General features: G+C 40.6%; 1 protein-coding gene across 2 annotated transcripts; it reads right to left on the bottom strand.

The window, feature by feature from the left end:
- Window positions 1-3,309: 3,309 nt before the first annotated feature.
- On the bottom strand, window positions 3,310-24,928 carry lingo4b (leucine rich repeat and Ig domain containing 4b). 2 transcript variants are annotated; one of them, XM_015949891.3, is made up of 3 exons: window positions 24,569-24,928; window positions 6,880-7,006; window positions 3,310-6,265 (listed from the first exon to the last, which is right to left on the bottom strand). In XM_015949891.3, the coding sequence occupies exon 3, from the start codon at window positions 6,251-6,253 to the stop codon at window positions 4,442-4,444; it is 1,812 nt and encodes a 603-aa protein (XP_015805377.1). In that variant the 5' UTR covers window positions 6,254-6,265; window positions 6,880-7,006; window positions 24,569-24,928; the 3' UTR covers window positions 3,310-4,441. The 2 variants fall into 2 exon arrangements, with proteins under 2 accessions (XP_015805377.1, XP_015805378.1); XM_015949892.3 differs by lacking the exon at window positions 24,569-24,928 and adding an exon at window positions 7,933-8,078.
- Between the last annotated feature and the right edge of the window lie 926 nt (window positions 24,929-25,854).

Genomic DNA, 25,854 nt, shown 5'->3' with positions numbered 1-25,854 from the left:
GTGTTTCTGTTTTGGAAAATGTAGAAAAGCAGCACAATAGTGCCACTGAGGAGAGGAAAGGAAAGAATGGAGGAAGTGTGAAGATAATTAAAATTGCAAGAACATAAATGAAATGACCCTTGAGGAAAGGAACACTGTTGTGCTCCTTTTTACAAGACACACCCCGCCGGTGTTCTGACTAGCCGTGCTTCCTCGTCAAAAATTCCTACCGCAGCGTGTTACGACAGTTTCACACTTGTTTACAGTAAAGTAACACGCTTATTAAGCATGGTTTATGTTAAATAGGTGATATTACTAAAAAATACAGAACTGTAGCATAATTATTAGCACAAATAATTGGGGCGACGGGCGACGGTGGCACAGGAGTTAAGTGCTCGCCCCCGTAATCGGAAGGTTGCAGGTTCGAGCCCCGCTCAGTCTGTCGCTGTCGTTGTGTCCTTGGGCAAGACACTTAACCCACATTGCCTGCTGGTGGTGGTCGGAGGGACCGGTGGCGCCAGTGCTCGGCAGCCTCGCCTCTGTCAGTGCGCCCCAGGGCAGCTGTGGCTACATTGTAGCTCATCCCCACCAGTGTGTGAATGTGTGAATGACTGGTTGTGTTGTAAAACGCCTTGGGGGGTTTCAGGTTTCTAGAAGGCGCTACATCAAATACAGGCCATTTACCATTTACCATTTACAAATAGAGTGTTTGTCATGATTAATTTATGAAAAAGACCGTGTTTGTCATGATTCCGTGAATAACGGTAAACAATGGGAGAAATTTTTTGTTTACAGTATAATAATGATATTTTACAAGCCATTTACAAGTTAACATACAACAAGCAGTAATATAACAACTTCCAGAGGTAGCGCGTCTCTTTCAGTAAACATCCTGTGACGCAGTAATCGTTCTGCGCATGCGCATTTCCCCAAAGTATCACATATCGACGAGTAGCACGGATAGTCGGAACACCAGTAAATCATACCCCTTTAATGCTGCCATTGCATAGTCTTTTGTGAAAAGGACATGGTTGCGTATCATTACCGCCACAGTCTGACTCGTAATAAATGACCTAAGGCTCCCAGATGCTGCCACAGCGTTGTGGCAAATTGATGGCATTGTTTTGTAAAAATGGCTAAAGAATACTTAAAGGGATACTGGGCAGTTTTGTTTACTTTTAGCACCCCCTAGTGTCTCTTAATAATTATCTGTGGACAAAACGAAAGTGAAACTTATCTCCTCGCTGTGCGTTAGTCTTTTTAACACCTTACTCCAACTAATTCTCACTCCAAAAGCGTCAAAATTTGACGCTGGCTGAGCAAGCGCTTGTTTCCGACACGTTGGGAGTCCCAACAGCAAAACGCACATTTCACCAAATTCTGACCTTTACCCCATAGATATGTCTATAAACAATAGATGCCTCATCGCCGCTGTTCGCCAATTGAATGCGACGTCGGAACGTGGCGGCCATCTTACCTCAGACAGCTGCCCCTTTCTTGACATGGGGTGTATGGTGCATGTACTATTTAAATAACTCTAACTTGCTCAATTTTCTACCAATTTTTAAAAGGTTTGATTTGTTATAAACGCCAGAGATGTGTCTATGAAATAGGATGGGTTTTGCCCAGAAATTCCTGTTATTTCACTCCACAAAGCATTTAATCTTTCATAGATAACACATTTAATTGTAAGCTACAGTAACTTAAAGTATATAGCCTATTATTATATCATATATATATACAGGTTGGGCTGTTGTAAAGCCGTTATTGGTTTTGTAGAACCACATAAAATATTGATTGTGGTCTCAACCTGAATAACATGTGGATAGCCTAGGCGGGACACATGGTTCACAATTAAGTCTCTTACAAAAGCAAAAGCGTTACTTACAACATGTGCAAGTATGTTGTCTCAAGCCCATGTCTTCTAAGGGTTGTAACAAGGCAAACCGCTTGTAAATCTGTTAATATTTCATTGAGTTAAGGGTGTTTTTGTTTAAGCTGATCACTCACCTTTCAGCTGCTACCATTGAGAGCGGAGGGGTCTGTTGTCTGAGGTAAGATGGCCGCCGTTTAGCTACGCCCTTGTCTCCCGCTTTCACCATCTAGTGTTTATATACATGTTTACCCTCTTGCTATTTAACCTTCCCCTCACCCCCATCCTAACCTTAACCCTCTTGTGCATTAAAACAGCTGTTTTCATGATCTAAAACATGCAGAAAACGTGCTGAAAGCGGACTGCATTGGCAAGTATGTCAGCTCAATTTTTTTAAAGTCCACAGATAGCAACCTGGCACCCTGAAGTTGCAAGTGCGGTATTCTGGCCACAGAGGGCAGTAGTGGTCTGAGTGACATTTCATTGAGCATGCAAAGGCTATTTTTAACACATACTGGTTCATGAAAATGATTTAAAAAGTTGCATAGTATCCCATTAAAAACTTGAAAAATAAATTATCGGAAAGAGCATTTGAGCCTTTTCCCCAACTTTCTCTCAAAAATCCTATGCAGCAATGGATTATGGGTAATACCCTTCGAAGTGCAGATTTAGGACCAATCCCAATACTTGCACTTTCACACTTGAAGCCCCTCAATTACACGTTCCAGTCCAGGGGTGCAAATGTGTAGGGTGTCACGATCCTCAAATGCGGACACTGACCACGCCCCTTTTGCACCCTTGATCTGCACTTTGCAAAAATCCGCTGCAGACTTGGATGGAGGGTATTACCCACAATCCATTGCTGCATGGGAATTTTGAGAAGAAGGTGGAACAATGGCTCAAGTACCTTTTCTGAAAATATGCCTTTTTAAATGGAAGAAGTTAACTTTAAGACGATCAATGATATTCATCCATGCTCTGAATGTTTTATAATAATGTGAACAGCAATGAATTAAAAATTTGTCAATTGCTTGTCTGAAAGTTGTTAATAAAGATTTTTTTTAAATAGTATTAACAGCAACCAGCCTCCCAGCATGTGTTGTGGTCGATGACGCAATGCGGACTTCCATCAAGTGTACTTCACAGAAGACTGTAGGGCACAGTGCGAGAATTGGGATTGGGCCAAAGATTGCCAAAGGGTGGGGCCAAGGGCCACACTTGAGAATTGGGACACCCTACATACTTGCACCACTGGATGAGAATGTGCAATTGAGGGGCGCAAGGATAGAGGTTGGAACTGGGCCTTTTATCTTGACATTTCCTCCATGTGTTTCTGTTGCCCACCATGGATGCATTTCTGAGGGTGGATTAGTTTGAACATTACATATTAGTTTTCCTTTGATTTGATACTATTATGCAACATGTAGCATATGATACAGGCACACCACGCAGTCAAAGAAGGTTCAGGTCAGCATTTATTAACTGAAAAAAAAGAAGGAATTTACAGCAAATAAATGTGTAACAATATGTGTTTTCTTCATTTTAAACCATTCCATTAAGCTGTCAGGTGCAAAAGTACATCTACACAAGTAAGTAGACTTTTTATTATTTTTGGGGTTGGTTATTTTCCAAAGAGCGACCTCAATTCCAAGAACTGCATAAAATGATTAAATAAAAAATGGACGTTGACTGCCGCTGATGTTAATGTTTACAAGACAGTACTGATCAGGAGAGCATTCTGTCTGTCGATGGGGAGAATGTTGCTGAGGCACATATTTATCAGGTGTGGGTACAAAATTTTAAAAAAATCTTTATTATTTGTGTAAAAAACATGAAGTAATTGCATGCACTGACAAAGAGTCATCTAGAATGATCACTGATATATTATATGTAACAAAAAGGACAAACCAACCTTAAAAACGTGTCTAAGATATGTAACAGAAAAGGATACATTCCTATGTACATTATGGCCAGCTCCTCACTCATTTACGTTATGCTTAATGTGCATTCTTCTAAATAACAATGTTTTTATCATAATGCAGCAACTTTATATCTGAAATAACAAAAAGTTTGGTTAAATTGTGAGAAATGACTTGGCTAGTCTTTATGTCAAACACTTCAGAGACACATATTCACATTTTAAAGTCAACGATGTAAAGCATAACTTTACTTGTACTAAGTAAAAACAAAAGAAGAGTTAGTATAATACCCAAACAGTATCTGGTAAATTCTACATTTTAATGCAATACATTTCTCATTCTAACTATTGTAAAGTGAATTGTTTGCATGCGTGATAAAAATAAATAAATACTTGTGCTACTTAAGTATTTGCTTATTAAAGTCTCCAGAGATCCACCATCTGATACATTTTTCATAGTCAAAGATAGTAAAGTATTATTTACTAATATAAACCCAACATGAGGTGCCAGTGATGTCCTTGGATTAAAAAACTAGAAGAGACCTGGCACAAACTCAATAAAAAGCTCTGATTTGGCTTCTCCAAGGGCAGGTCTTTGTCTCTGAGTGGACATCCAAAGAGCAGAATGTCTCTTAGCCAGTTTTAAGACATCCTCCGCCCTCTACATCACCTCAGATAAGCTTCATTGTGAACCTGCCACCATCACCTCCCTCTCCTCCGCCACCCACAGAAGACCGAGGAACAAAGTCAATGGTTGCAGTGTGCTTGATCTGGCCTTTGCTCTGGCTCCAGAAAAACATGAAGACAAAGCAGATGGCCACCGAGCTGAGGAAAGACAGGAAACCCATGGTGGTGGCGATTATCAGGGTCTTTGCATCAAATGGGAAAGGCTTGGCCATCTGAGCTGAGGAGTTAGCAGTCTGAGGATTTGAAGGCTCAACCCAACCCTCCTCTGTGAAAAAGGGGATGGATCTGTTTCGTGAAACACCTTTCACGTACAGACCAACGGTCAAGCTCTCATTGCCAGCTGCGTTGCCTGCTAGGCACTGATATGCGCCGCTGTCCTGTACTTGAGCAAAACGAACTTCTAGAGTACCGTTGGGCAAAACTCGAATTCGTCCTGTGGGGCTGATTACATTCCTAGTTGAAGAAATCCAGGTAATGGCTGGTATAGGATCCCCATCAGCCTTACAGGAGAAAAGCACAGTGGTACCCTCTTCCACTCTTGCCTCCTGAGGCCTGCGGTCCATGATACGAGCAGGACGGCAGGTAAAAACTCTGGGGAGCTCCTTCTCTGAGAAGTCCCTGAATTCCCTTTGTCTCACTGCACTGGGGGAGGAACAGGTTGGCTGATGTCCATCAAAGTTCAAGCGCAACCTGCGGCGGACCACCCAGAGAAGTCGGCAGTCACACGCGAGAGGATTCCCATCTAATCGTAACACCTGAAGGTTCCCCAAAGAGTGGAACGCACTCTCCTCCAAAGTGGTGAGTTGATTCGATGTTACATTGAGCATGCGAAAGAAGGACAGCCCCCTGAATGCTCCTGCTTCTATTTTTAGCAGACTTCCTCCCGCTAGGTGTAGCTCCTGGAGTCTAAGGAGATCCCCGAGCAGGTTACCTTGGATAACAGTGATGGGGTTGTACGACAAGTCTAGAAAGCGCAGATAGACCAGATGACGAAGTGCTGCATAAGGAATTGCACTTAAGTTACAACTACTAATAACAAGTGAGGTCAAATTAAGACCAATCAGACTGTTGCCAGCCATAGTGTCCAATGCTGGCCAGTTTGAGATCACAAGGCTCTGCAAACGTTGGAGTCTTCGGAAAGCATTGTTGGGCAGTGTAGAAATGGTTAGGCGGAGCATGCGAAGCTTTGTCAGGCTCTGGAGTTGGGACAGTGCCTCAGTGGGAATGGAGGTCAGGTTACTACGATCCAAGCATAGTTCTTGTAGGTTCTGCAGACCAAAGAATGCACGTTGGGAGATGAAGACAAGGTCATTCTCCTCAGCTTCCAGTGTTTGAAGGTTGAACATTTCCTTGAATGTGTAGTCCAGGAAGACCAGAATCTCATTCTGGCTCAAATCCAAAAAGCGCAGACTAGACAGCCCAGAAAATACCCCAACTGGGAGGATCTTCAAACGATTATTCTTAAGTAGAAGTGTCCTGAGATTCTTGAGGCCCAAAAATGCTTCTACTTCAATCATGGAGATTGAATTATCACTGAGATTCAACTCTTGAAGTTGTAGGAGGCCAGAGAACTGACGGCGTCCAACAGTTTTAATCCTATTGCGTGATAAATCCAAACGCCTCACATCGCTGGAAAAGCCCTCTGGCACAGAATTCACATTTTTGCCAGAGCAGATAATTTCCTTCGCTTCAGGTCGACACACACAGCGTGGAGGACAGCTTCCTGCAGATACACCCTGTCCAAACTGGAACAGAATGCTCCACAACCCCCATCGGACAACTGACTCCACAAACATCTTACCCCCTGCCTGAAAACAAGACAAAAACATTATTATTCAAATAAAATATCAATAAATACACAGGAAATCAATCCAAAACATTAAAGGGGACATTACGCAAAAATCTTTTTTTGCATCTTTTTGTGCTGCCATGTGGGACTCTACTGATTTTATAAACACTTTAAAAACACAAAAACCTCATACATCCATTTTCTGTCAGTGTTTGATTTTAGAAAATATGTCAGTAAAATGAGCCTTTTCAAAAATTCCCTGGTTGTGATGTCACAAGTGGGGACGTCAGTATAGAACCCCACCTCACATCGCTAGGCTGGAGGAGCAGCAGCTCTAATCTGAGCCCCTCCTAAATTTCGGCGCTTCTCAGCTCATAATAAAGCAGAGATGGGTGTGAGTGGCCATCTCCCACTTGTTTTCTTAAAGCAAGTGAGCCCTATAATGACTCATTCTGGAAGGTACTAAAAATATCAAGAATAAAACTGCTGAAATTGCTTCATGTGAGAGGGATTCTGTGCACAGAACTTCATGAACATGTTTTGCACTTCAGTAAAAATATGTAATATGTCCCCTTTAAGTCCTATGTTTGACGTTTTTAGTTGAATTCAAATAAAAGCTGTGTTGATACAAACCGTTTCAGTCTTAGGGGGCAGATTTTCATAACCAGGGGCAATTATGTGAAAATCCGACTTGAGTTGGGTCCTCTGTAGGGGTGCTTTCCTGTCAATAGCATGCTCTTTACTGTGGTCCAAAAGGAACCTAGAGACAGAAAACAAAGTAAAATGACTAATCAGTGAGTAAGATTGTTTATATGTTGCTGCTTCTCCTAAAATAGACATAAGAGGCCTAAACCTGCATCTCATCAGCTTTGCTTTCCTAATGGAAAACCAGGATGAATATAACAGATTAAAAATGGGCACAAATACAACTTTTTGATCATCCTGTCCTACCTTATGTGATGAATCATTTCGCAGCAACATGCACAAAAAAGGCCAATTTGAAGCTTCAATGAAGCACAAGCAAGCCTGTTACCTACTGCTTGTTTATTGATTAATCCAACCCAGAAAACTAAAACAATCAATCACAGACAGGATTTTAAACCTTATAAGAATGCTCCAGATTTAAATTTTTGATTATCCTGTTTCAGAACAATTTCATAACAAAGTTGATTGCATGTGCACATAATAACAGAAAATCTCCACTAAATAAGTCCATTAATAGAACACAAGCATTTTTTTTCACTGTTCGTTATAAAATCGTAAACAAAAAACTTATTTTGAGCACAGAAGAAATTTGTTTTTAGAAAGTCTGTGAGGTTTCTGAAAGAGGAAGCAAAACAAGCCTGCTAACTGCTGAGGACCATCGCCCAGAAAACTCACTCAACACTGCATAATAAAAATTGCATAATCAGAATGCTCCAGCATCGCCTGGTTTTGCCAGCTGACTAAACAAGAAGTCAGACACGAGGTGATGTAAATTATGCATCCATCCTCTTACAACAAATAAGATCTGCTACAATACATCCAACAAAGCTTCGAGGACCTAACTCCAGCAGCAACTCAGTGTTTGACGACTGCACAGGATGAAGTTAATGCTTACGTTTCCTTTTACGACACACACATATTGTACAGAAGAAAAACTATTTTAAAATCCTCAAGAATACCACATATGAAACAGAATCAAACCTGGAGCAGCTGTAGCGTCTTACTCCTGTAAATCAGCCCGTTTCCGGAGTGTGAACCCACCCTCGCTCAGTCCCAGAGCTGCTCAGTCTTTGTCTCAGCCTTGTTCTCCATGCAAACACCTCTTATACTAACTGGGTGGGAGTGCTGACTCAAGAGCCAAGACTTTAAAACTCACAGTACTTGTGTGATTTATCAACGTGTTGGCAAATCCTAAAGATTCTGAAACAACCGTGAAATAAACTGTTGAAAGACAGTTACAACTGGTGAGATTTCACTACTCAGCAGCTGATTAAGAAGGATGTAATGAATTCAGGATTTATTTTGCTCTTTTTTTTATTAGATATTATATTTGGAGGATTTTTCAGTTTGATTTGATGCTTTTTCAGTATCCAGTAATAAAACTTGTGTATTTTTATTTAATCTCCGCGTTAATAATAAGAAAGACATTGATGACCGTGGGCCAGTGAGTTTCAGAGTTTAATTGGTAGCCGGCCCATCCCCAGAGCTGTTTTCAGAGACAGAGTCTGACAGGTGTGTGATATCTACGGCTGTTGGGCTGTCAGTTGCTGAGCCTTGTCAGCCAATCGGTGATCAGGATCACTCCTTCTTTCGTTTTCTGCAAACATTATGAAGCTCCGGTCCACACAAAGGTCACAGCACCAGAGTCGTGGCCGGGACTGACCCCATCCATCACACCAGGATGTGAGAGAAGAAATGCATTTGTAATTTTGTCATCTGTTTGTCACCCTGCAGGCAGTCCATTCACATGAGTATTTCATTACAGTGCTAATTGGCCAAACTATTTTCTATTACGCAAAAGCTCTCGTCCTTTTCATTAGTGATGCAGACTTAAATTAAATTTGATAGAGCTGTTGCCTAAGATTACATAGAATACACAGAAACAATTTTAGAAACTTGAATGAACATAATAATAATAATAATAATAATAATAATAATAATAATAATAATTGTAATTATTATAATTATAATAACAAAAACAACAATAATAATAATAATAATAATTATTATTATTATTACTTGGTCTATGTGTGTTTTATTTTCTACATTTTAAGGCATTATTTTATGACTAATTAGCATGATAATTAGATTGTATGACTGAGGCCTTTGTCATGATTTTATAATTCATTGACAAAAGTCAAAATATTTTCTATAAAAGTGACTGAAAAACCACTTTGTTCAATAAACCTAAATAGAGTAAAAGTTCATTTTTCGTATTAGTACAGCAGATTGATCGATAATGTATGTCCCCTACTTATAGGTATCTAGAAGAAGAAGAAGAAGAAGAAGAAGAAGAAGAAGAAGAAGAAGAAGAAGAAGAAGAAGAAGAAGATGATGATGAAGGACTGAGCTGAAGTGTTTCATGTATTGAGAGTAATAACGTAGGCCAAAACTGGAGTCTGTGGATTAAAATCCCTCCACAGGGAGACCATGAAACAGAGACTAGTCAGTCTGGGAAGTGAAAATACCATAGAAGAGGACTGCTGCAGCATTGGGAATGAAGGAAGGTCAAAGTTTGTTGATGTGTATGTGAAAACTGACAGAGTTATGCTACTGATGTTTGTTTGTCCAGTGATTTCGGGTATAAATAAATGCCTTGTGAGTCATTCTCTGTAAGAAAAAGGCTCTGGTGCTCCTGTTTCAGGAAGTAGAAGTTAGCCAGAGCAGAGGGGAGCAGAAAACGGCAGGATGTGGAGACATGACGTTCAGACATCTGACCTCTATAGCTAACAGCAGCAACACAACTCTTTCAATGCCTTTGTGCAGATGACTAGCTTTCTAATCAGAGCTTTTCACCGTCTGTTTTTTATTGGTGGCTAATGCAGGAGGTAGGTGTAGGAGACCGTTCTCATGTTTAGCCTGCATGAAAAATTCAGAGTGGCCAATCCTGAGCCGACACCAGCTTTGTAGTTTTGTGTCATCACAGCTCTGGTGCCAAGCTCAATGTCTCTCTACAAAGGCTGATTGGCCACCTGCTGAGGGTACAGTGGTGTGTGGCTAGATCCACCTGCACAGCTAAATCGTTTACAACTTCTACGGTTTGTACGCTTGTTCAATAAATGCATTTGCAGTGGTGTCTGGAGACGTTCTTTACTGTTTCCTGCGTTAGGGTTAGGGTGGTTTTAAACTTTTGATCATTCCTGTATTTTTGAAGTAGACATAGAAGAAACAATCTTTTATATGGCGTTTCTCAAGATAAAAATAACTAGGCGCTTCACAAGAACAAAAATGAAAAGTTTTAAAAAATGATAAAAAATTATTAAAAAACTGGAAAAAGTCTAAATCGTGATAAAAATATGTGAGGAAGGGGACAAAGAATATGTATTAGAAAAGGATATTCAGTGACTCCCGGAAAAGGCAGAACTGGTTGATGGTCATCTTGCCACTGTGATTCATCTCTCAGCAGCAGAAGAAGCAAGCAGAAAATCTGATTATCTAACAACCTCTTCTTCATTCCTGCATTAGTCTTCATTAGAGAGAAACTCTAGGAGGTTTCTTTAAAGCTGTAATTCTGCCTGTTTCTAAGTGGCTTGCAGCAAATCGTGTTTTAAAAATGGTGTGACAAGCATTCAGGCGTGCCGGTACAAAGATGTAGTCTTAAGGCAAAACTTTCTTCTGCAACAGGTGCACTAAAAAGGAACATGCTTTCAACGCTCCCCACAATGACATTTTCATGTTTCCATTTAAGTTCTTTATGCCCTGAGCATGGCACCCTGTGCCAAACGGCTTTGTCCTGACAGAGAATGCACAGTCTGAGCCCGGCAAAGCTTTCTGACACTTGTCACGGTGCTATTTTTACCACATCTCAGTAAGAAAGACAAGAGCCTGGACCAAATCCCCAATTAAACTGACTGGAACAGAACAACAGTCCAAGGATCACAGGGTGTCTTTGCACTTCAGTATGTTTTCTCTCGGTGGGATTGAATTGTGTGTTTTCCTACAATACTTCTGGCACTTCCTGCACACAAGCAGAAAACATTGAAAGGTTTGCTGGCAGAACAGCAGTCAGGTGCAGAGCAGCAAAACAAAAGTCCCTGTTGGTTTTCTGACCTTTCTGAAGAAGACAAACATAATATCTGTCATAGCTAGGGATGGGTACCGAATTTGGTACTTTTTAAGGTACCGACCGAATTCCACAGTACCGACCGAGCACCGATTCACGTCATTTCAAATGGCCCCTCGTTTCGGTACCCGTCCTTCATAATGAGAACTTGCCAAGACAGCTGCGCATGCGCAAGAGCGTTATGTCATCGCTCGCTGCGAGCCAGTTGTAAACAGAGCAGCATGGTAGAAAGAACGCACGCTAACGCTTGGGTCCACTTCACTAAATGTGATGGGTAACTGGGTTATGATGAAACCAGCGACAACGATCTAAGTGAGACATCCTCATCTTATTCTTCTCCAGTAGGTAAATAAAATGTTTAAGATAACGTTAGCTTGATATGTTAGCTTCCGTTTCGCTAATGGTGCGTTTGCTTTCTCCTCGGAACTCCGAATTCCTGACTAGAAGAACATGAACGCGCTCTAAAGTTTGGCTTCACTTTACTAAATGCCACGGGTGATTGGGTGAAGATGAAACCAGTGACAACGATCTAAGTGTGAGGCGTCATCGTTTTAATCTGCTCCAGCAGCTAAATAAACTTTAAGATAACATTGGCTTGGTATGTTAGCTTCCATTTCCACCGTTGTTATTGGTTAATGGTGCATTCGCTTTCTCCTCGGAAATTCTAACTTCCCAGTAGGAAAAATCATAGAAAAAGGAGGCAAAAGGAATGAAGATACACAGTAAATTTAGTTCACAGTAAAGATGTTTGCTTCAGTTTAATTATCAGCTTATAAAACTACAAGGACGATGTTAAAATACAAACAGTTGAATGTTATTTATCGTGATATTTTTCAAATATGGTTATATATTGAGAAAAATATATATTTAATTATAAAAGAGAATTAAAATAATAAACACTCAAAAGTATCGAAAATTGGTACCGTTATGTACCGGTATCGATTCCTAGGTACCGGGAATTAGTACCGAATCGATTCAAATGTCAAAGGTACCCATCCCTAGCTATGATGGCTTTGTTGGGAGGCAAAAAAGTTACAGAATCACTGTTCATTGGTTAAGCGTCAAAATAAACACTAATAAAGCTATCATTCACTCATTTTTTCAAACCTCTTTATATCACAAACATAAATTCAATTAATTATTGTGCTATAACCAATTTCAGTAAGTGCTTCAAGCAGTGTATTACACAATTCAAGAATATTCAATGATTTTAAGCACCAATAACATCTGCATGTTATGTTTTGGATATTTAATAGTTTTGAACCTAAGAAAACATTTTCTTGCGCTCATCCATCCTACAGATTTTGTTATCTCTATATGACGACATCACAGTTCGAAGTTTTCAAAAACAGCATAGAACATGCTGGAGAAGGTTCTCAGTCATCTAGGTCATGGTAATCCAAAAGGGTTCAAATGAAGGCGAGTGGACTTCTTTGGTTTCTTTAAGACGTTTCTCATCTGAGGAGCTTTGTCAATTCTGACTGGAAAGTGGGAGGTTGAAGCTTATAAACTTTGGCTTTACCACAGCGTTAGTGTGCCTCGTGGAGCCTTTCATGTCCTGCGTGAGAATTTTGACTCATGTCATCCACATACAGTGAGTGTCTTTTGTTCCATTGTAGAAGTTCAATGCTCTGGTTTCTACTTCCTATGTAGATGCTGGCAATGCTGGGGAGCCCATGGCACATCCATGTTTCTGTCCGTAAAACTTGTCATTGTGCTTGGAAAGGAAGCTAGCTATGTGAAGCAGGAAAAATCTACAGTAAACAGAGGAGGAGACTTTAGGTTTCACCTCTCCAGCACCTGCAATGCAGCTCTGAACCTAATTCCAAAACAGTTTCCGTCTAGGCCACACCCTCCTGCATCTCATCAAAATCATCATCCCCACACAATGGAGCCTAATGACTTCAACGACTCTATGGGGGAAAGGGAGGAGAGGTATTTATAGGTAGTTTCAGCTCATTAAGCAACAACAGTTACAGTTTATACATTTGACCGTCCCATTTTCCAGTCAGAATTGGCACAGCTCCTCGGATGAGAAACGTCTTCAAAGAACCAAAGAAGTCCATTTGGCTTCATTCGAAACCCTTTGGATATAGAACAGTTTTGTTGATTTTTGTTGACAAAGAAAGTTTTTCCCAATATTTCTCTTAACTCTCCTTTTTCTAAATAAAATAACACAAGACTAATGGTCAGTTCAGATTAAAATCACACAATTGTGTAGAGTGATCCAGTAAAATAAGTTACTTTCAGTGGCGGCTCCAGAAACTTTTTTCTGCAGGTGCTATGAAGGAGCTAGTCTTTTTATTGAGGGTGCTATGAAGGAAGTGGTCATGCATACCTATTGTTCTCTAAAACACCTTCAACACTAGCAGATACACATGTCGTTGTCGTCGTCTTCCTCCGCTTATCCGGGTCCGGGTCGCGGGGGCAGCATCCCAACTAAGGAGCTCCAGACCGTCCTCTCCCCGGCCACCTCCACCAGCTCCTCCGGCAGGACCCCAAGGCGTTCCCGGACCAGATTGGAGATGTAACCTCTCCAACGTGTCCTGGGTCGACCCGGGGGCCTCTTGCCGGCAGGACATGCCCGAAACACCTCTCCAGGGAGGCGTCCAGGAGGCATCCTGACTAGATGCCCAAACCACCTCAACTGGCTCCTTTCGATCCGGAGGAGCAGCGGTTCTACTCCAAGTCCCTATCTATATGATAATTTACTGATTATTTTTGTTTTGTGTGTTAAATATTATCACATCCACACGTTAAATTAAAATTAGACTGTAAAAAATAAATCTAATATTTACTTGGGGGTGCTATGGGGGTGCAATGACTAATCCAGGGGTAGCTATAGCGCCCCCGTCGCCGCCACTGGTTACTTTATTCAGCCTTTGCTCAACAAAAAAGCCTAAATGTAATTGTAAATCCAATACAACCATCTAGCTAGATCAGTGGTGGGCAGTCAGGGCCAGCAAAGCCTTCTCTGCTGGCCTAAACATACTCAAAAGCGTAAATGTATTTTTTTCCTTTGGTAATTATTTTTAAATAAAAAAAATGTTTACTGGTCTATTTTCTTTATATCCTATTATACCCACTTGGCCGCACTGCTTCCAGTGTTAAAATACCAAGGCTGGGTGTTATCCAATCAGATTTAAGCTAGCTTGTGTTTTCAGGCAGATTAAGTCTGCTTTAGGCCTTCAGAATCAATCGAGAAGCCCACTGTCCGCTGCAAGTGAACAGAGACGATCTAGTTGCGATAGCCAATCAGCTCACGAGTCAGCTTGGCCCGGGCCAGCTAGCTGGCCTCACGCAAAAGTTGACATGAACGCATCCTGTGATTGGATGAGCAGTAGTTAGAACTTTTCTAGCGGCACGAAGCAAAATATCAAAACTAAACACAGAGATTTGTATCTATAGGCAGCTGTCGGTGTATTTTTGAACACATGATGGCTGAAAGAGGAGAAGAGACAGACTTGGTTGCAGATTAACTTGCCACACCACTTTCAAGACGGACCTTTCAAGAAAAAATGGATCTTGTGAGAACAGGTCGTCTGACTCCAACGCTAGCTGGCTTGTCCCAGCAGGGGAAAGGATTTGTTCGTCATTTTCAGGCAAGCAACTATGAACGGTACCCATGGCTAACAGCTTCAGAGAACCGCTGCAGGTTATTCTGCTGGGAATGCCCGTTGCTCGCATCAGATGGATTTGGTAGCATTAAAGCGCGTTAAAATGTACGCCAGAAACACGACCGGGCAGACACGTCTTTCAGCCTCCATGTCCGTAGAAAAGGACCTACTCATGGACCTGAAGTGCACAGATAAACTGTATGACAGAGCCAATGAGGTTTTCCTGAGGAAAGAAAGAAGGATGGATTTTATTTTCTAATGAGCAGGAGAGGAGGAGATCCATGCTGGACATTTATGTTGGTGAGTAGAAACATTTTATTAGTATTTTTTAATGTTTTGTCATTTTATTTTGTTAATAATCAATAAATGGTAACGAAATAAAATGACAATATGAAATTATTCTGTGTTCTGTTTCTATGCAATTTATATTGTGAATGACGTGGTGTGTGCAGCTGCGCCAACATGTTCAATTGTTTCGCGGTACAATTTTCTCCAAAACAAATGCAAATAATGTGTTTGCTTTACTTATTTATTTTATTGTCTCATCTCTTAAACCCGTCTTTCATTTCTGAGATTTGACCGTATCCGTGGTCAGCTTCCTACTCTCAACTGGGAATGCGAGTTTGATTTTAAAGACTCTGGAAATTATGTGTCTTGACCAGCCACTGGTGTGTGTGTGTGTGTGTGTGTGTGTGTGTGTGTGTGTGTGTGTGTGTGTGTGTGTGTGTGTGTGTGTGTGTGTGTGTGTGTGTGTGTGTGTGTGTGTGTGTGTGTGTGTGTGTGAGGTTTCTCCAGCTGTGATGTCCTATTGATGGTATTTTAAGGTGTATTAAATTAGATTGGACTGAATAGGAAATCACTGAAGGCCCAGGGGTGGAACGCACCGCCCGCCACTGAGCTAGATGTTACATCACTTCAATACATGATATTGTTGCTTATTAGCGAAATTTGATTAATCTCATCATGACGATGAAGTAAATGATGAACATCTGCTGGTATCACCTAATCCTGTTTGTAATGGCCCAATGTGATGTTTTTACATAATTCAGGTTTCAGTTACATAATCTCCAGACAAAGTTAAATGTTTCATTGTCAGTGTGAAGGTTCAATGTGCCACATTTATTTTGTCTAATTTTTTTTTCAGGGATGAAAAACTCAAAAAAAAATTCTCATGTTGCAAATCAGAAAATGATTTATGAAGGAAAGAGAAGTGTTCCTGTGTGGCTGAGAAGTTTACCTTCGACATATATGGTTTTATTTACAGAGCTGTTCCATGCTGACAATAACCCCTTTTAGGATTTTTATGCAGCCTGGTGACTTGGAAAAAGTGGAGGAACGGATTAGGACATGGGAATTAAAGAGCAAGTCACCCCCAAATCAACTTTTCATACAAATGTCTAATCGTGTGTAGACACGTGTAGTGTATAATTTGGCACTTTGGTGCATCTTAGTTCAAATTTAAATTCCGCCTGAAACTGTCAGTGCTGCGCTGCATTTGAATTTAAATCTGCCATTGCTCTTGTCTAAGAGGTACCCTATGATGGCAGCTGGTACCATATGATGTCACACTGCTGTTAGCTTGTGTGTATTTAGTAGCGGCTCTGCCCTCTCAGTCCACCAGGCAACAGCATTTGTTGCATCTTTCGAACAGGAAGTAGTGGGAGTAGAGTAAGACTCTGATGGGGGTGACTTGCTCTTTAAGGATGTGTTCAAGTGTTCAAGTGTCAGGTAGAAGTTGACCGTAGTGACTGACTTGTTTCAGACAGCATGTTGGATAAATCATTCCTGTTGCAACTCCACTTTCTGACATGGATAAAGTTAAGACTCCGTAACATCGTGCAAAGTGCAGACACTGCAAGATTAATAATAGCACAAATAAATGAGGGAAGGGAATTAGTCTCAGTACAGCGCCTATGTGATATGACAAATTAGGTCATCTCAGCTAACAGACATGATGCACCGGATCCATCACCGCACATCAGAGAACTGATGGGAGGTCGTGCCGTCAAAGCAAACTGACTTATGGGAGACAAAGCTTCTGACATGAAACAAGTTGTCTTATCATAAAACACTGACTAATTCATGGCCCTGTTTTGCCTGACTGGAGGCTTCAAGTGCAACCGGCTTGTTGGAAAACCTGTCAGAGCTTTCTCAGTGTTTAAATGTTTGTTGGAAAATACTGAACTCTGATTAAGGAAGAGTTTTGAAAAGCAGAAGAAACAAACAGAAGGTCCTTCGATTACACGTGTCGGTAACACTTTACAATAAGGGCCACTTTATTAACATTACTCAGTGCATTATTAAGCATTAATAAACCATTACAGAAAGTGTTAACAACTGCTTTCATGCATTACCTAACATGTAAGGCTTGTCGCCAGCATTCAGACATTAATTCTGTTTGCTTCACAGCCAGACAGGACACGGTAAAAACAAAAAATAAATAAATAAACAAATAAATAAACAGTAAACACGGTGAGAAACGTTGGCAGTGAAGGGCTTTACCGATCAGGAAATGGCTGGCAGCGAATGAGTTAACTAATGTCTATTACTGAACCTAAGGATCCAAAATTCATTCAGTAATGATTAATTATGCTTAAGTAATGCTTAGGCATCCATTAAGCATTTAGAAAGTGTTTATAAATGGATAAATGTTTACACTTTACAATAATGGTAAAAAAAAAAACTTTGTACTGCATTAACTAAGGTTCAGTAATAGACATTAGTTAACTGCTTAATAATGCACTAAGAAACGTTAAGAAAGGGACCCTCATTGTAAAGTGTTACCTTACATTATGTCTCTGACAGCTGAAGTGTACCTGTGATGAAAATTAGAACCTCTCTCACCTTTAAAATTGGAACATCTTGTATAATCGGTGGCCGTCAGATATATTTTTACCCCACTGTAAGTGTCGTGTTTATGGCCCAAGAACCTCACTTTAAAATGTTTCACATCCACAAACGAATTACAATTTTTGCATGAGAACCTGTTAAAAAAATAAATAAATAAAAACATTAAAAAAAAACAAATCAGAAGAAATATTTGTTGTGATTTTTTTCATCTGTTTCCCAGAAAAGCAATCATCTCCACAATCTGCCCTCAGCATTCAGGTGGAGGTTTTCCTTTTTATTTGCTACATGCTAATCTGACTGGACCTCTCGTTAATCCCAACTGCATTTCTGAGCCAGATCACACTAAAATGACTGGTTAGGGGTTAGGGTAGGGCAGGGGTTAGGGTTAGAGTTAGGGTTAGGCTGAGACATCAGAAACTCTATCAGTGTCTGAAATTATCAGGGTTAAAGCCATTTTTGTGTTCGTCAAATAGTTGTGGTGGCCATCTTGAAATGGGTTAAATCCTAAAATTTATCAGTTGTTGATGAATAGGGCTGCAACAAACGATTATTTGGATAATCGATTAATCGGATGGGGTCTCGACACGATTAATCGATTAATCGGATTACATGGGGAAATTTTTAAAAACTGCTAGGGAAACGTTATTTCTCTCCTTCCTTCACTTTATTTAACACAACATTATTAGAAAACAGTTCAATAGCAGAAAAACAACATGCCATCACCTAAATTGTCTCATAAGGTGTATAGACAGAGACCCTAAGCTACATCTATCTGTGACCTAAAATGCTTGGTCCAAGTTAAACAGCTTAAGGGCAATTCTCATCTGTTTTGTTTGATCTCATCTGTTGACATTTATTTTAAATGTAATTAAACATAGGCTGTGAATTAATCAAAACTGATCACTATTTCCAAAAATGACTGAAAAAATACCAAATAAAACAAAAGTAAATGAATGCCATCCTCCTTGCGATGATGCCCTGGGCAACTGCCATAAAGTCACATCAAGAAATGCTGCTGATCATTCCAATGATCCCAAATAGACTCACATTAGGCCACATGAAAGCAACTGAACCCAAAAATATATTAACCAGTATATAACTGCACTCTCACACAACACGCCTGCAGCAACAGTTAGGACTCCTCCCTCCCTTTTAAAAGCGTTTTTGCTTCCGAGGACATTGTGGTTGTAAAACCACATGCTAGTAGTCTGGCCCCGGTGTGATCAACCAGTTTCTGCGGGAATGTGACGGCGAAACCAGGGCCAGATTAACACTTTGTTGTACCCGCAACAATATTCAAGGGCTCCATCATCACGACCCAAGGATCACCATAATGTGGTCGCAAACAGAATATTTTACTGTAATATGCAGTAAATATACTCAATACTTGAATGCCTGACAACACGTAACCCGCCCAGAGTAACCTTTGACCCACCTCGTGTGGACTGACCAATGAGGAGAGGGTCTTAACTTGAGGCCCTCTCTTCATTGGTCAGTCTGCATGAGACTGACTCTCAACTGACGTTCAGTCATAGGCTTCGAAGCGTCTCTGTGCAGCGCAAAAGTCCGGGTGGACAGTTTGTTTAATGTAGGGTGACCATATTTCCATTTCCAAACAAGAGGACAGGGGATCTGTGCCTATGACGTCACACTATGGCAACGCCACACGAACCATGTTGGGACCCATTTTTTGTAAGAACTAAATTAATATCAGATTCTGCCAATTAAAGGGCTCTAAAACAATTCATATGTAAATATTTTGCATATTTAATGCAAAATCTAATTTTTCTGCTTTAGTGCTGCAACAAGGTTTTATTAATAATAAATTATTATACCTTTTGTTTTACTACAGCATCGGTACGCTTCCTGTGCACAGATTATTAAGGATGCTTGTTTCAGCTGGGAGATTAGACGATAGGATCAATGAAAAAATAAGTTGTCCCACACTTCATGGAAACTTTCAGAGAATCCACAAATAGTGGCTTTCAAATGATTTTGTTACTTTTTGCAAGTTTAGAAAAGCAGCAGATGAGACAGCATGTCTGATAATTTAGTTTTTCATCTGATAATATTAGAACATGTCAGTAATGTCTGAGGGGCTTTTATAAACACCATATAATTAACACTACTGGAGAGGGTATGAATTACACAGAGGCTTCTGGGGAGCCCAGTTATTGGGGGGGGGGGGGGGGGGGCATTTTGCCTTGGCCCCCAAAATGTCTTGAAACGGCCCTGGGTGTGTGACTGAGTTTTGAAGGTGATCTGAATTGTATCAGATGTATAAATATTACATGTGTAGAACTTATTGTTTTTTACTGGTAAAAACGTGTAGTGGAGATAAATCTACCAACATTTTACTTTTCAACACTTTGTTTTGTTTTCTTGTTTTTATTTAACTATTTCCTGTCCTGTCTGTCTCTCATCTTCCTGCATCTCCTCTAAACTCTCCAGAAAATATGTTGCCTGGATTCTTACCTTTTCACCTCACCAGTTACTTTTGAGCAGATCAAAGGGATCTCCTGACCGAAAAGCGCAGAGCGCGTTTTCGATGCTGCGTGAGGTGACATCACCACAGCACAGGTGATGAGCTCCGCAGTAGCGAGCTTCAGGCACAAATAAGACAGAAAATAGAGAACATGTGCAGACATGAACGATCGTGTGCTAATTATAGTTTTTTGGTTGCGCCACTTTGAGAATGGACCGTGCGCTGGAAGCAGCTGCCTGGATCGCTGCGCAACAATGCGGAACCGGTTCGCAGCAGCGCAAGTCTGCCGGCTCTCCCTCGCGCTGATCTGCCGGTACCGGCTCTCCCTCACGCTGATCTGCGGCTCTCCCTCGCGCTGATCTGCGGCTCTCCCTCGCGCTGATATGCCGGTACCGGCTCTCCCTCACGCTGATCTGCGGCTCTCCCTCGCGCTGATATGTTGGTACCGGCTCTCCCTCACGCTGATCTGCGGCTCTCCCTCGCACTGATCTGCGGCTCTCCCTCGCGCTGATCTGCGGCTCTCCCTCGCGCTGATCTGACTTGCTCTGGTCTGCGCGCAACGGCGGGCGGGAATGGGGGGCGCTTTTGGAAGAGTTGTGCGACACAACAAATCGATGACGCAATTCGTTGCCAACGCTTTTAGTAATCGATTTTCATCGAATTCATCGATTCGTTGTTGCAGCCCTATTGATGAAAATCTGATCTGGACTAGAAATCTAAACATATCGTAGCAGTAGCAAAAGATTTTCTTCTGCAGGTTGGTCTAGGCAGCAGGTCTACTATTGGCCTGGCTAAGCTTAGCCCAGGTCAATCACAGAACTCTGGGATTGTAGATGACCTTTTTTTTTTTTTTACCATGGCGGCAGAGTGCATAGAGTAGGGCTGAGCAATAAATGGAAAACTTATTGTAATGAAAGTTTCGGCCTTTTATCGATATGGTTTTTACCATGACAACAAATTTGATAATAAGTAAAAAGCAAATGTGTGTGTAGGTTAGCAATATTCATGTCCCTTTAAGAAGCTGTACCACCTTGAGTCACGTAAATATGTGACTCAACGTAATGCATGTGACAGTCCCATCTAGTGGCCAACTTTTGTTTCAGCGCCTACATCTAGTTATCCTCCATTTATCATTGTTGAGGTCACGTTATTCGTTGCTCTGATAAGTTGACAATTTGAAAGACCACCAAAGGTGCTAGCTTTGTCTGTTGGGCATGATCCGACTATATATATATATATATATATATATATATATATATATATATATATATATATATATATATATATATATGTATATGTGTATGTATATAGGTGTGTGTGTGTGTGTAATTTTTAAAAGATTAATTTAAGAATAAATGATGAAAATATTAAATAAAATATAGTACGCATTTCATCACAGCTTGCATTTCATTCAAGGCAGAACTTTTGTCAGTGTAGGAGTTCCTGGAATACCTTTCAAGCAGACACACATAGCAAAGCCATGTTGAACCACGCTCATCTATCCGCTACTAAAATGGAAGAAAATACAAACTGCCTGGCTTTGACTGATGCGGTGTTTGAGAAAACACGTGAGCCTCCTCTCTTAACCCATGCTGCAGCTCTATAAATGTTCAGTCACAACAAGTTGGTTTACACAGTAATGTGTAATCTAATTAATGTAATTATTGTTCATGAAAAATGTAACTGAAAAATGAACAAAAACATAGCCTACTGATTGCCTTTTGGCAGTGGGCAGTGATGACATCATGAGCAGCGCCAGCGTTCTGCTCACACTGAAAACCTGGCTACCTGTGTGTACATGGCCTGAGTCGCATTCAGTGGTCATCCTTTGTTCCCATTCATGGCTCAGTAAAAAATAAATAAATAAATAAACCTTGAAGTTTTTGAAGCTTTTTTTTTTGCTTACAGTTGAAAACACATATTTGTGGACTAACCCAGTTTGCTTTAAAATGTGGAAGAATGGATTGTTAGATCATGCATCGTCAAATTAATAGAAACTCGCTGCAAAGAACCAGCATGCATCTTGAAAAGTGCAGCATGAAAGAGATTCTCTAATGTAAAGATGCTGATGTTGATTCGAGCCCAGGGACAGAGGTATTCAGTTCTGTATTCATGCCTGGACTGTAGAACATCCGATGTTTCTATTCATCTACGAACACACTTCAAATGACTGTGTGGCCTAAATTTCACAGCGGGTTCAAAAGTGCTGTACATTACTGATTCTTCCCTGAATACATGTTTTCATGTACTATCCTTCCTAAAGCGGTTGCAACTCTGATGAAAAAACATCCTGCACACAGCTCAGACCTCTTGTGAAAAATCTGATTTGTTCTTTGCAGCATTAAAATAAAAGTTCAGCGTTGAACTTAATCCTGCAGATGTTAAAACAAAAAAGAAATGGGGTTAAATGTGACGACTTAAACCTCCCTCACAATTCAGACATGTTCTGTTTTGAAGATCTTTTGTCTGTTTTTATCCTGACCCCGGCATTAAGCTGCAGGTTGGTCAAAGCTGCACTGATGAGTTTATAAACATATGCACGTGGCTTTTTGTGCACAGATGTTTTGTGGCTTAAAAATGTCCAAATCTAGTGCTTTAAATAAAGATTATGTGCTTTGAAACATGAAGGATTATTGTTCTCACTCCCCAAAAAATATTTAGATGTTATCCTGTCAAATGAGTTTGGCACAATTCAGACTTTATTTAGTCATGTATTGTTTTAATTTTGTAAAAAGCCTCCTGGCAGAAACAGCAAATATTTCAGCTTCCAAATCAACATTTTAATGTTTATTTTCTTTTTTTCTTTTTCTATTTATTTATTTTTTTGTTTAGTAATTGTTTGCTGTAGTGTTCAGTACTTTGATAAAATAGGGACTTAATTGAGCAGTTTACTTGCTAGTTGAAAGGTTAAAATTCTCAGTTGCTTGTTTTTTCTATACACTTGCGGTGGTTTTTATTATAAACAAATACCTTGTGAGTGGTTTTCTGTTGCAGTCTTGCATTTCTGTTTCAGGAAGTAGACATTAGGCGGAGTGGAGAGCAGAAAACAGCAAGATAAGATTTAAACTAAATATTATTCTCGATGTGCAAACATCTGGCCTCTGATTGGCTAACAGCGATGCAACTCTTCCACTTCTTCCATTTGTCCTGCGACATTGATTTTTATCTCCTCAAATAACACAAGCCAGAAGGAGTTCTGCCATGTTTGGTAGTTGCTGATGCTAATGGTTAGCTTCTGCTAGGTGAGTCACGCTCTGCTCTCTCCTGGATGTAAATCAACAACGGGCTTTACCGTTCACGAGCCAAGATGGGGGAGTTCATGAATGCTAATTTACCGTGAGACGTAGATCTCTGCAGCTTTTTCTGAGCCGAGCATTTTCCCATGACATTTCTATTGGAGGCGAATGCAGAAAATAGGGATAGAAACTGTTTTCCAGTTTAACCTGCATGTTAATGATCTTATTTCATAAATACAAACAAAAAAAGGTTTCTCTGTGAACTTGCTGTTTAATAAAGCGAATCAAAGTTATTTAAAAAGCTGATCAGCACAAAATGCTAAAACTGTTAGAATAAAAGAAGAACTTTAGGAGTAGATAGTCACGTCTGTATCACTGACACAGACAGGAAGACGTTTGAAGACATGTCCTACTCTTCCTTGCCGGAGGCTGAAATCAGCTGAGGTCTAAAGTAGCTGTTGAATATAATAGTCTGAGTAAATCATTCACTAAGAAGGCTAAAAGAAATGCTCTCTGATTAAATTGCCCATTTGGCTAAATCCCAGGTGTAAATCCTCAGTTTTTCCCTTGATGACGATGATCTGCTCCTTCTGAGGAGCCAAAAGATGTGCCCTCCTGATGTGTCCTGATTATGACAGGAAACGATTGACGGTTTGGATCTGGCCTGAGTTCACCTCCAAACAACATCATCACACTGCATAAGGGATGAAAATTCCAACGTGAAGTTTAAAACCGGAGCAACCTGAAGGGTTTTGGTGAGAGTTGGTGTGAGGGAAAAGCAGCGTTCCACTGGGAAACCAGGCTGCAGTTCCTGTTGTCTGTAATCCTCCTCAGTAAAAACACAGCCTGCTGCAGCCCTTTTTAGGTTTGTGGAACAAACTATCCACAGGATTATTTCTCACAGGGTCACTCCATAAAACAACTGGCTAAATAACAAAGTCATATTTGTCTGGGGTTTTTAGACACCGTGCTTCAAGCTGTTTAATTAGATTAGAGGAATATTGGCAAAATTATAAACCAGGGTTTTCTCAGCAAGATAAAAATGCTAAATTACCATTTAAAATTCCTAAATAATGAATCAACTTCATATCTTTTGTTGTTTTCTGTCTTTGGCTGAGTCTCAGAAAAAGGAAACTGTGGATCGGTGGCATCGATACGCACTGAAGAAAAGAAAGCATAAACAAACAATAAACAACAGTTGGTAGACCACCAGATCTGCACGATGTCAATAGGCGATCAGAGGATTAATGGTTCCATAACAAAAACAAGCATGCAAAAGATGAGAAAAACATCTAACTTGACTTCTTCCAAATGTACACCTGGCAGGTGGGTAAAACTGGGGATTTATTTCAGGAGCAAAACTCACCAGCTGATGCTTTCACAGAGGAAATCATGGCAGAGCCTTCACCCCTTTATCACTCGTCTACAGAGGAACTCGCTCATCTCTGTTCAGGACAGACTCCCTCTCCCTCCTCTTCCTCCTCTCGCCACATTCAACAAGACTTTTCCAACATCTGTCACGGCAAAGTCGCGCAATCCGCTCCACCCTCCTTGTTCATTAATTCCTCCTCCGACTGTCGAACACCTCGGGGAGTTTCCAGATAATTATGGCGCTAAAATAATTTAGGTCGGCTCTTTGTGACTTGATGTGTGCGGTGATGCTGTGGAGGAGCTGATGCTGATGCTGCGGCGCTCTGACCGCGATGCTACTGATGCTGTCTCTCCTCATCTCCGTTCGCCCATCATGCAGATTTAAGGCTGGATGAGCGCCGTGCGTCCATCCCCCCATAATCTGAATCATTGAAAAGCGGATGGGTTCATTCCTCACAAATCAACATTCCAGCTGTAAAGTTGATAATAAAGAAGCATTTCTGTGTCTTCATTTACTTCTCTTTTATTGCAGAAGTCTTTTGTTTCTAAAATAATAGAAGTTTTCGTATTTAAAAATTCTTTTCATTTTGACTTTCTTTCCTAAGCTTAGGAAAAAAAAGTAGAATTTGCCTCCATAGTGGCATGGTGCCAATTCCACATTTGAGAGTTTTACCTAAGAAGAAAACACATTTTGACCTTTTTGCGACTTTCTAACCCTCACCAGACACTCTCAAATCATAATCCTATTATTCTCAGTGTAATAGTGCATCACAAAAAACTCCAAAACGTCTTCACAGCTTGTTGTCCACAAAGCGTCTTCTGGAACAGGGTGCAGGAGATGTGCAAATAATGATAATATGGGTGGCAAAATCCCCAAGCTGTCAGCTCTGAAGGGATTTGTGATTTTTTTTTATCTGTTACACAGCGTGAGTGCTGCCATGTTTCCAGGGCATCACATTAGTAACACAGATTGGAGGGAGAGATGGGGGGGGGGGGGGGGGGATACACGGGTCAGCCAAATGTCTAGATTGAACAGCATCTGGATTCTATAAAGACAGGCTGCTCTGATACAGTTTTCTCACTTGCAAACCTTTATTTACTGTGATATATTCCAGACAATATGTCAATTTTTTTCTTGTTAAGCACATCACCCATCCCGTAGAGCTGCATGCAATGTGAAATGAGCTTCATAGCATTAGATATCTGCTCATATACAAATGTCAATCACAGAGTGTGTGTGTGTTTGCAAAAGAAGATTGATAGTCAAAGAAATTGCAACAC

The sequence above is a fragment of the Nothobranchius furzeri genome, chromosome 5 (genome assembly GCF_043380555.1).
Source record: "Nothobranchius furzeri strain GRZ-AD chromosome 5, NfurGRZ-RIMD1, whole genome shotgun sequence".
Taxonomy (NCBI): domain Eukaryota; kingdom Metazoa; phylum Chordata; class Actinopteri; order Cyprinodontiformes; family Nothobranchiidae; genus Nothobranchius; species Nothobranchius furzeri.
This window is presented reverse-complemented; position numbering and strand designations above follow the sequence as displayed.

Excerpts from the sequence above, each read along its gene's own strand:
- lingo4b (XM_015949891.3), bottom strand. The coding sequence starts at position 6,253 with ATGTTTGTGGAGTCAGTTGTCCGATGGGGGTTGTGGAGCATTCTGTTC.